The 12,087-nt window shown below is 35.3% G+C and overlaps 1 protein-coding gene across 1 annotated transcript; it reads left to right on the top strand.

Moving 5' to 3' along the window:
• The first annotated feature begins 10,318 nt into the window (after positions 1-10,318).
• On the top strand, positions 10,319-11,792 carry LOC113312770 (uncharacterized mitochondrial protein AtMg00810-like). Its single transcript, XM_026561505.1, has 3 exons — positions 10,319-10,475; positions 10,560-10,681; positions 10,797-11,792. The coding sequence occupies exons 1-3, from the start codon at positions 10,319-10,321 to the stop codon at positions 11,790-11,792; spliced, it is 1,275 nt and encodes a 424-aa protein (XP_026417290.1).
• Positions 11,793-12,087: the final 295 nt, after the last annotated feature.

The following is a 12,087-nucleotide window of genomic DNA, read 5'->3' as shown; positions in this document are numbered from 1 at the left end:
CGATAATGAATTTAAGTCTAATATTTTGATGTCATATTATATATGTATATATATTGGTTACTCAAAAAATACTCCATTTGAATACCCAAAATTTCAAAATCCAAATTAAAAAATTGACACAATTTAAAGAATTGAAAACTTTAAAAAATACCCAAATACACAAGGGATAGCATAGAGACGATTCATACGAACCTTGAAACTTTGCAGTTTCATGAGAGTTAAATTTATTACAACAAAGAAAAACTGATTTATCTAAATAATTCACCATCACTTTCATTTTATTGAGGAAATATGCCAGACATGAATTTATCTTTTGCAAGCACAAATATAGACAAACACTTACATAATCTAACCTAGCCAATACCATAGCAATACATGCTCGATAAAAATATGTACCATTCATTTTTTGTTACTACGTAAAGTGACAATACCGATTTTATTAGATTATCTTTTTTTTGTATCGTAACTGAGTTTGCATTAACCAACACGAATTAAAACAAAATTAAAATTGTCCACCAACACCCACTAACATCATAAGAACCACCTACCACTACTTCTTCTTGTACCACCACTTAGCAAATTTATTATTTATTAATGAAGAGATATTTATTAGGATCTATATATAATGGGATATATATTTATTATAGGAAATTAATAAACACGAACTATGAAGAAATTAATGGGACATTAAAGATATGATAAGAAAATCAAGACAATTAGATGTCATTCTAACTTTCAATCTCAGACATACAAAAATAAACAACGACAACCGTCGATTTAGATTTTAGGAGAACAAATCATGACCGATCTTTATCTTGCCTAACTTGTCCAAGCTTTGTTTTGTAATCTAGTTGATCAAGGCTAGGTTGCTTGGAAACAAAGCTACCTTGTCTAGGTTAGGAAACACCTAAATACTAGACCAAAATAGGCTTTTAGTCAAGTATTCACGGTTCAGGTTCGCGAACTGTTGCAAAAAGTTCCTGTACAATTTCCTATTCACAAAATCAACCTTAACCATACTTATAAGTGTTGTTTTAATAAATCACTCATAACGTCTTCGTTATAACTTGGAATTGAGTGAATCTTGGCTCGTTGCATTAATATTCTCATTTACTACAACATGAGGACCTTTATAGTGATAAAGGTCATCCTCACAAAATTCATGGGCTCAAATATCCTCTAGTATATATATAAATATATATTTACCATCACAGGAATTGTTCCATAGAGTGAGCACTTGTTTCTATAAATAGAGAGGTAGAGTAAATAAGAGAATCAAGAGATCGTTACTAACCTTTAACGAAGTTCTCTAAAATGTCTTCATATGGTCTTCAATCTCCATTCTTCAAGGACATCTTGGTTATATACTCTACTTCTTAAACCTAGTCTAGTCCGAAACTGACTTTAATGACTAAATCAAGAATGCGTTTTTTCATCTAAATTTGACAACTAACTTGACATAACAATGCTAGTGGGTCTAACCAAGCAATGCTCTAACAGTCTTGAATTTGACGAGAGATTTGGGGTAATATTTCAATGTATTTAGCTTGATTGAAAGACATGACCAGGACCAATCTAAGATGGGGATTTAGCCATTGAGTGAGAAGGGCTTTCCACTTCGGAGCGATGAAGGATCTTTTTCTCGGAGTGGAGTGACGAATGTTATTTTACTCGAAGGAATAACAGAGGTTGTTCGCCTCGAAGTAAAGTGATAGACCTCTTTAGTTTTGGGCGCCTGATCCCTTTTAATTTGGATGACCGAGCCTCTCTGGCTTAGGCAAGCTCTTCTTGTTTAGAGATCGAATCTCATCTTGAACTTCATCCTAGATGGAGTTTGAGCTTCATCTTATGTTTAAGTTCAAATATTTCTTCATATAACTTGATACCTGGAAATACCCATGAACTTGAGTACATATCGACTTAAGCAAACATACTCGGACTGGGTTAGTCGGTTTTGATAAATGACCGTTCTACCTCTTGGATACAAAATAACAATTTTGCCCTTAGTTAAAAATGACAATTTTTCCTTGGTCGAAAAATCACCATCTACACCTAAGCACTTGAATTCCAACAGATGACGTCCTTTACATCCCTAGAAGTTGTTTTAGTCGCAATGAATACTTTTAACTATTCTGCCTCTAACAGATAACCTATTGATTTCCTTCAGAAAAATACACAATCAAGGTAATGAAAATCTATTCTCTTATGAGGGATCTTCAAGGATAAGATACCAAGAAAATTTCAACAATTAGGATAGCTTACTCTCTTCAAAAGGTTATAGAGATGCCTAATCGATTCTACCTCACAAGAAGTCTTCACCAAGGGATTCGTGAAGCTCGACCAGACTATATTTTTCCTGATAGTTCTTGATAATCAGAATCTTATCTTGATAATCGTAGTTCTTTTCTATTTTAAGGCCCGTCTTTATGTTATACGGTCATTCAAAAATCATCAATCATGGAATAAGATTGATAAAAATTACAAAGTTCTCTTTGTATTAGACGTTGTAATTCCTTAAGTTTCATATTTGTTCTAGAAAAATGATTATAGAGTCTAATGTTATATGGTCAAAGATCCTGAAAGCTAAATGCTTCAATGCGATAAACTTAACTCACGTGACTCTTGCATCTGGATAACCAATAAGAAATGTCTACAAATTGTTAAGAAGTATTATATCTGAAATTGGAGATGGAGCTAAAATAAACACTTGGAAGCACAATTGGATACGAGACATACATACAATTCAATTGACTGATGCTTAATTAATTCTACTGTTTAAGTTCTTATAAAGGGAAACAACACTCAATGAGATTAAAAAAGATTGTAAGCTCTATTCTTTGTTAATGAAGTCTTTACAATACAAGATATAAGAATCTTGGTCAAATCTCAAGAGTCTATTCGATGAAAGTTAACTAGAACTGGAGTTTTTACAGTTTATACTTCATACAAAGACCTTATTTAAGGTTCAAATGGAAACAACATAAACAAAGAAGAGCACAGATTTCTAGTTGAGAATCTAGCATTTAAAACTTACTTATTATTTCTACATGGATGTATGAATGACATTCTTCAAACAATGTACAATTGGAAGATATTTTAGGTGATTACTCATTTCTATCAGCAACAGATTCTCATATCTTCATGCATATGAATTAGCTAAATTTATTTAGTTTGCTATGTTTCCTGAAGCTATGCACACTAATTGATTAGATCTTGGAGCTTGAAATGGAAACAAAAACAAAAATCTCCTCAAAGAATTCAACAAGCATCCTATTAGCCACTGTAATAATCTGGCAAATATGGAAGCATAAATATCTAAAAAAAATTGGGAATAAATACAGCCACCCCAATAATATTGTAAAATGCATAAAATCTTTTAGTATGAAATGCAGATAAATGATGTAGACTCATGCAATGTTTACTAGCCTGTAGAAAAATTAAAGAAAAATACACACTGGATTAATCCTCCTCCAAGTTGGTGAAAATTACTAAGTTTGAAGGGCTTTTTGCTTTGAATACAAAAATAGAGGTGTTGGTCAATTTTCTGGAAGCAATAGTGAAATTTATGAAATCTGGAGATGATGTTTGCAAGTTGAAGCTCTTGTGATGTTAGAAGCTGCAAACTAGATTAGTAAGAAACAAGCTAGAGACGTAATTGTAAAAGGAGATTGTACTGTTATAGAGGTTGTACCTATAATTTCGCTTCATCTAAATGACAAGACAATGATCTTCTCACATATATTAGTAGGATGCTTGAAGTAGCTAGAGGTGTAAATTGTCTCCATGTTACCAAGTCTAGTAATGAAGTTGTTGATGTGCTAGCTAAATATGTTAAAGATTATCGTGCTAGTCGATATGAGAGGTCACTTTTCCAAGGTTATTTACCTCCGTCGTAGAGAAAGACGACTCTTTCATGTAATTTCCTTTTTCATTAATCAATTTTCTTTTATGATGAAAGAAAACAATAACTTACTATACCATTGATTGCATTGTGATTTTCGCTTAAAAGTAAGCTCCTATTAATAAGTTATATACTTTAGCTATGCCTTTGGAGGTATTATGCCCCAGTCTTAATATTTCGTTAAACTTTTTACTAGTGCGTCTCCAATGGGGTTAACATAGGCCCTATAAGTTAGAGTTGTCACATGAAGCATCATTCTATTTTGCAAGAAATCGTTTTTTAGGCACCACCCTATTTGGCGGGGACCATTAAATGATAAAATGTCTACCTATAGTTATAAGGGTTGTCCTATAGTGTGGAAATGACTAACATACTCTTAACCTAATTTAATTTAAAACCAACCTAATAATCACCTATATATATATAACCGCCTCCTCCCACCACCACTACTACCACCGACCACCACCTCAAATCACCACCGTCGCCACCACCACCACCACCATCCTCCAACCACCACCACCATTAATTTAAATCATTCGTTTTTGGTTGAAAAAATGAGAAGTAATCATCAAAATGAGTAGACAATGGAAGTTGCAGAGAGAATTTCGGCTAGGAATTTTGGGAAAAACTTTATCGAACTAGCTGAACTCAACTTTAATGGAGGTTTTTTTTTCAGAGAAAAGTTCGGTTACGTCGCAAAAATGTTCGGTTACGTCGCAAAAGTTCGGTTACGTCGCAATTTTTTTCTCCTAACCAAACTTTTATCTGAAAAACCTATATATTGTGTTCGGCTACCTGTTCTTCAGATGTTGTAGCCGAACTTTTTTAACCAAATCGGATTCAATTTGCAAATTGTTCATTTTTAGGAATGTTTTGGCCAATTCAAACACCATTAACTAAATTTGAAGTATCCATGAGTACCCAAAACGCCATATTCTTGTTGTAGCTTTTAAAGAAAAAGATCTAACCTTTTTTTTTTCCAAAACCCTCATCTTCATCTTAATTAAAAAGGGTAATTTTGGTACTAAAGTAAATATATGGATAAGGGATGTTTCACTTTACTTCTAAATGACCTACTAAAAAAATATGGTCCCCCTCCAAAAAGGAGTGGTGCCCAAAAACCATTCTTCGCAAGGGTAAATAGGCTTGCCTCTCCCGATATTGCTTCCATCGACATGCTTATTGGATAAAGCAGAATCCTCTAGTCTAATTTCTTTTCTTACATGGAAGCACTACAGTCATTCTCTAGTAATTTAGAGTAATGTGTGGCAAATAAACTTAAGTAACAAATAAATGGGTTTAACATAAATGGAAGCGGTTTATGGCAAGAGATGGAGTTTAAAATGAAGGGACACAACATTCATTTTCAAGTTATTTTTCCAAATAATAGACGTGTTTTTTCGCAAATTTTCCTTAAATCAACAACATTTTTCAACAATTGCTCATTAGAAAAAAAAACATATACATCGGTTAATTCTAATGGAAAATCTCTTTCATTTTAAGAAGTAAATGAAATCTTTTTGGTCATCATATTTAAACTCCATCCACGGATGCAACATTGTTGACAAGGTACTACAAGGTTTGGGATTAGTCCTCGCAATGCACGGACATAAAGACCTTGCGTGTGTGTATATATATATATATATTGGCCGTACTACAACACATGTACAAGGCATTTTCAAATGCATGGTTTATAAAGTATGCAAAGATAGGGCCGCAATGTGGTTTAGTGTTCAACCCAGATCGAATCTGATCCAAATCGATAAAAGAAACCAGGAAGCCGAGAAAACCAAAAACCACAATGCCCATTCCAGGCGGTTGGTTTTGGTTTGACATTACAAATCTAGATGGATTGGTCCGCAACACAATCTCACGATTGATAAAGGGGATACCAGATTTCCTCTGGGCTGATACCATTGTATATAGGACAAAGAAATTTTAACGGATCCAGACCGTTGGATCGTCCAAATGGCATCAGCCCAAAAAACTGGTATCCCTTTTATAAATCATGCACAATCTCATTTGAGATCTAATAATAGTGTAACGGAAGTGTAATTTGTTTGGTGTCAGTGTTAGTCTCTCAGTGTAACTGTAGGGTTAGTCTGTTAATTCAGTTGTTTTCCGTCTGTTCTAACGGTTTCTTGAATCACTGTTACTAGCATAGGATTCCTTTCCCTGCTCGAATCCTATATATATACTTGTAATGATGCGCCTCGGTTTATTTGTAAAGATCGTTTTATTTATCAAACTTCTTGAAGATCGAACCTCTCTATTTGCAAAACACAAAGTTCGGTACTTAGTTATCCCCGAACTCAGTCAAGTTTTGAATCTCTAAATAATTAAGACCAACCACCTAGCCTCCCTGGTTTCTTGCAATATGGTGTTCTGAATGAAAATCTCAATCGTAGGAGGACACCAAATAGTGCTCATCAGCAAGAGGTCTGAACCATGTTTCACCTCTATCTATTATGTGTGGAGAAGCATTATTAATCCAATGCTTGGAAAATGGGCCACGCCGTGGATTGCGATACAGATGTTTTCACACGAATATTCTAAAAGTATAGCAGCCGAAAAGATCATTTTTTTTGCAATGACATTTTTTGTTACTTTTAGTCATAGATGACATCATGATCAGTCATGAGTCATGACTGAATAACACCATGCTGCCTCTATTAATAATATCACGGCAATGGTACATTTTCAACATATTACAATGTTTTCTAGTACACAAAATTGGTTAAAAAGACCAAAATCAACAATTCCCGGTTGAAAAGGATATTTAGATTTTGATACTGTTTAAATGGACAAAAATGTAAAAATAGCAAGGATGTAAACAGTTTCATCCTACTCATTTTCAAATATTTTTTTTATTTTTAATTTACATCAGGATGCATCCAGTTTCATCCTTACTATTTTTTAAGTTTAAGTCAGGATGAATCCAGTTTCATCCTTGCTATTTTTTTGGTGTCCATTTCACGCATACTAATTTTTACTCGTCCATTTGAATCATGTTTTAAATATATTTGGACAAATGACCCATTTTCCCTTTCTAGTAGATATCTCAGGATCTAACCATCTAGAATATAGCAAGAGTAGAGAGAGATGATATCAATATTATCAAAGCTAAGTTCGCAACTACACAAGTAACTTTATAGGTGGTACAGTTCATCATTAACGCCCACGTCTATGGGAATTTGGCTGGTGTTTCACTATGGTACGAATCAGGTTACATTAGTCGGCTTGATCGAACTTACGTGTGAGATAAATATTGTCTCTCTACCTTGTTACGAGATACTATAATATCTTTACATATCCTCTTCTTAACTGTATACATATTTAGTGTTGTCATAATATTGTACGTATCCCTTGTACGTATCTTTTGTATATTTTGTTTTCTTTCTTTTCGTTGTAATCTCTGTATATGTATTATGTCTTTGCCAATCTAATAAACACAATGCAATAGAGATTTCTCTCTCAATCTGTTTAGTTTTCCTCTGATGCTCATGTTCTATCATGGCATCAGAGCTAGGTAAGATCTGAAAGGCCACCTTCTGCTGCAAACAAACAATCTCATTAAGCCATCCAGGAATCTTTTACTCTTGTGTCTCAGCACCTTTTTACCTTTAGTTTTTAAACCCTAATCCAGTTACTTCTTTCTCATCCTCCTGACAATCATGTCACGCGAAGATTTTCAGCCTATTACTGCAAAACTAGATGGTACTAATTACAATCACTGGTCTTTCCTTATGAAAAGCTTTCTCAAAGGCAAAAGCATGTGGAAATACATAGATGGGACAGAAACAAAACCCAAAGAATCTACTTCTATCATCAAAGATAAGGGAACCGAAACATCACCAAGTAGTCTTGAAACCTGGGAGACAAACAATCACAAGATCCTAACTTGGATTGGCAACACAGTGATTGCTTCAATCAGTATGCAGCTTACAAGTTTTGAAGTTGCTAAAGATGCTTGGGACTTTCTCGCAAAAAGGTACACACAAATTAACTTTGCTAAAAAATACAAACTTGAACAAGATATTCGTTCTATGAAGCAACCATTAGATAAATCGATTTCTGACTTTCACTCTGAGATGTCTGTGATTTGGAATCAACTTGCACTTATGGAGCCAAAATGGACAACTGATTTGGCAATATGGGAAAAATATAGAGAAGAGACAAGAATGGTTCAACTCTTGATGGCTCTACGAGAAGAGTTTAGATCAGTCAAAGGTGCTATTCTTCATCGTTCACCTCTTTCATCCGTAGAAATTTCTTTATCTGAGCTGATCACTGAAGAAACATGCAAACGGATCAAGCCAGAAATCTCAGGAGTATTTGCTATGCCTGCACCTTGTCCAAACTTCAACAATCAGAAGAATAGTTTTGCAACACAACGTGATTCTTCACAACTTGTTTGTCATAATTGCAAGAAAACTGGTCACATAGCAAGGAACTGCACTCTGCCACCTGCTGCAATACCGCAAGATACTCCTACCACACAGTGCAGCAAAGAACTTGGGCATTCTACCAGAAACTGTACATCTCCAACCTCCAGGAATATGCGGAGATTAAACGCTAATGGTACAACCAGGTTTAATGGTTCAAGTAGATTCTCTGCTGCACCAGTTTCATATGCTGAAGCATTACCATCTGCACCATCTCAATCAATAGTTCCGTCTGATACATCATCATCTAGTCTCGCTAACATACATGAGATGATTAAACAAGCTCTTTCAGTCAGTAACAATACTGCAGCTGCATCAGTCTTTTATACTTTCTCAGGTATTTTCTCAATTGGATGGTATCTAGATTCTGGAGCATCCAATCATATGACTTATGATTCAAAGTTTTTAACAGTCTTTGTCCAGTTATTGTCCCTAAGATTCACACTGCTGATGGAACTGTTGTAACCGCCAGTCACATTGGGGTGGTTAGAGACTCAAATAACATTTGTGTACCAGATGTTCTTCTTGTTCCTAAGATTACAATGAATATCATCTCAATTGGTTAACTATGTGATCAAGGTTTTAACATTGTTTTCTCTCCTGTTGGTTGTGCTATTCAGGATCTCAAAACAGGGAAGCTAGTTGGGATAGGCCGTAGAGTGGGTCGATTGTATCTTCTACAGACTCTGATTATTCCATCAAAACTCAGAAATCATGTTGCTGCTACAACCTCTACATCTCATTCCACGTCTCCTTTTATGTCTTGGCATTCTATACTAGGTCATGTTTCATTTTCTCGTCTTTCATATATGGTCAATAAAGGTCTACTAGGAGATACACAAGTACACAAATAAGCTAGTTGCATTTCTTGTAAACTGGCAAAACAACCAGCACTTTCTTTTAATGCAAGCACCTCAAAAACTACTGAAACTTTTGCTCTTTTTCACTCTGATGTTTGGGGTAAATCTCCAGTGATGTCAAAAAGAGGTGCATTATACTATGTGAGTTTCATTGATGATTATTCTCGGTTTACTTGGGTTTATCTATTTAGTTCAAGAGCATAATTTCTTAACTTATATGTAACCTTTTCAACTATGGTCAAAACTTAGTTTGGTAAGTCTATCAAAATCTTTCGTGCTGATCAAGGAGGTGAATATATATCCACTCCCTTCAAAGATTTTCTCAAAACTCAAGGCACATTATTACAACTATCTTGTACTGAAACTCCAGAACAAAACGGAGTTGCATAACGCAAACATCGTCATATTATCGAAACAGCTAGAACCCAACTTGTTTCTGCATCAGTTCCATCAAATTTCTGGGGAGAGTCAGTTCTTACAGCAGTTTATACCATCAATCGTGTTCCAACATCTATCATTGGAGGTATTTCTACTTATGAATGCCTTTATAGTAAGAAACCTGATTACTCTGAGCTTAAATTTTTTGGTTCAACATGTTTTGTTCTCCTTCCTGAGCGTGAACGAAATAAGCTTACTCAAAAGAATGTTCTTTGTGTGTTTCTGGGCTATGGCATTGAACAAAAGTGATATCGCTGCTATGATCCTGGTAGTAGAAAACTTCGAGTCTCTAGACATGTAACCTTTTGGGAAAAGGTTCCATTTTGGTCTCTTCCAAACAGTAAATCCCCTTCCTTTGAGAACTTCATTTACACTGATCCTTTTTCTAGTAAAGTTAACACCAATACATCTCTAGTGCCTGTGTATAGTAATGAAACTGTTCCACATACTGATGATACTCATCAGATTCCAACTGCGTCCGACCACTCTATGCCTCCACCTAACAATGCTGCCTTGGAAAGAGATTCTGATTCTCAAGTTGACACATTGCCACCTCGTAATCGAAGACCTCCAGCTAAGTTCTATGACTATCATTGCTCATTATCTACCATTATGTCTGTTTATGAACCAAGAAACTACAGAGAAGCTGAGCTATACCAGACTGGCAGGTTTCGATGACAAATGAGTTGAATGCACATAAAGAAGCTGGTACGTGGGAAATGGTAGATCTTCCCCCTGGAAAATCAGTTGTTGGAAGCAGATGGGTCTACAAAGTCAAAACCAATTCAGATGGGAGTCTTGAACGGTGCAAATCTCGTGTTGTTGCTCAGGGTTATACTCAATAATATGGCATAGACTATGAGGAAACATTTGCTCCTGTTTCTAGCATGGTAACTGTTCGTACACTCATTGCAGTTGCTGCTGTTCGACAGTGGGATCTTCATCAAATGGATGTGAAAAATGCATTTCTTAATGGGGAATTGCAAGAAGAAGTCTACATGCGTCCTCCTCCTGGATTAGACCATGCTCCAAATCAGGTGTGTAAACTTCGTCGAGCTCTCTATGGACTGAAACAAGCACCTCGTGCTTGGTTTGAAAAATTCAGTAGTGCAATTCTTCAATATGGCTTTATACAGATTTACTACGATTCAGCAATTTACACGATCATCAAACAAAGGTATTATTATCCTTTTATTGTACGTAGATGATATGGTTATCACTGGAAGTGATATTGAAGGTATCAGAGATCTTAAAAACCATCTAAGTACATGTTTTCAAATGAAGGATCTTGGTCCACTCAGTTATTTTCTTGGTATTGAGGTGAGCAAGTCAGCTGATGGTTATTTCGTTTTTCAAGCTAAATATGCATCTGAAATCATTGCACGCTCTGGAATTACTGATGCTAAAATTACAGACACTCCACTAGAAGTGAATGTCAGACATGGTCCTTCAGATGGAAAGTTTTTATCCAATCCAACATTATATCGACAATTGGTAGGAAGTCTGAATTACTTAACCATTACTCGACCTGATATAAGTCATGCAGTTCATATTGTAAGTCAATTCATGTCAGCTCCTCGTTCTACTCATTATGTTGTTGTTCTTATAATACTTCGTTATCTCAAGGGAACCTTATATCAGGGGTTGCAGTCCTCATCTAAATCTAAACTTATTCTTAGAGCATACTCAGATTCAGATTGGGCAGGGGATGTTACAGATAGGCGATCCATTACAGGGTACTTCTTGTTCTTGGGAGATTCTCTTATATCTTGGAGAAGTAAGAAGCAGACTGTTGTATCTCGTTTATGTGCTGAAGCAGAATATCGAGCTCTAGTTCATACTACTTCTGAGATCATATGGCTTCGATGGTTACTCAGTGACATGGGAGTTGTCATTTCTACGCCTACACCTCTATTTTGTGACAACAAAGCTGCAATTCAAATTACTCATAATGACGTTTTTCATGAAAGAACAAAGCATATAGAGATTGACTGTCATTTTACAAGACATCACTTTAAGCATGAAACAATTACTCTTCCTCACGTAAGCTCAGAATTTCAATTGGCAGATTTATTCACCAAGTCACATCCTGCTCCTCGACTAAAGTTCTTGCTTTCCAGACTCAATATGAGTTCAGCACCATCTTGAGTCTGGGGGGGGTGTTAAGAGATACTATAGTATCTTTACATATCCTCTTCTTAACTGCATATATATTTAGTGTTGTCATAATATTGTACGTATCGCTTGTACGTATCTTTTGTATATTTTATTTTCTTTCTTTTCGTTGTAATCTCTGTATATATACTACGGCTTTGCCAATCTAATAAACACAATACAATAGAGATTTCTCTTTCAATCTGTTTAGTTTTCCTCTGATGCTCATGTTCTCATACCTCACATCTCAAGAAGATTATCCAACCCTTTTTACAAATTATGTTACAAA

The sequence above is a fragment of the Papaver somniferum genome, chromosome 9 (assembly GCF_003573695.1).
Source record: "Papaver somniferum cultivar HN1 chromosome 9, ASM357369v1, whole genome shotgun sequence".
Lineage (NCBI taxonomy): Eukaryota > Viridiplantae > Streptophyta > Magnoliopsida > Ranunculales > Papaveraceae > Papaver > Papaver somniferum.
Note: the sequence above shows the minus strand (reverse complement) of the source record. Positions and strands in the feature narration are given on the sequence as shown.

Excerpts from the sequence above, each read along its gene's own strand:
- LOC113312770 (XM_026561505.1), top strand. The coding sequence starts at position 10,319 with ATGACAAATGAGTTGAATGCACATAAAGAAGCTGGTACGTGGGAAATG. Across the intron at positions 10,476-10,559 it reads ATCTCGTGTTGTTGCTCAGG|TTGCTGCTGTTCGACAGTGG; the intron begins GTTATACTCAAT and ends CACTCATTGCAG. Across the intron at positions 10,682-10,796 it reads TAGACCATGCTCCAAATCAG|CAATTTACACGATCATCAAA; the intron begins GTGTGTAAACTT and ends ACTACGATTCAG.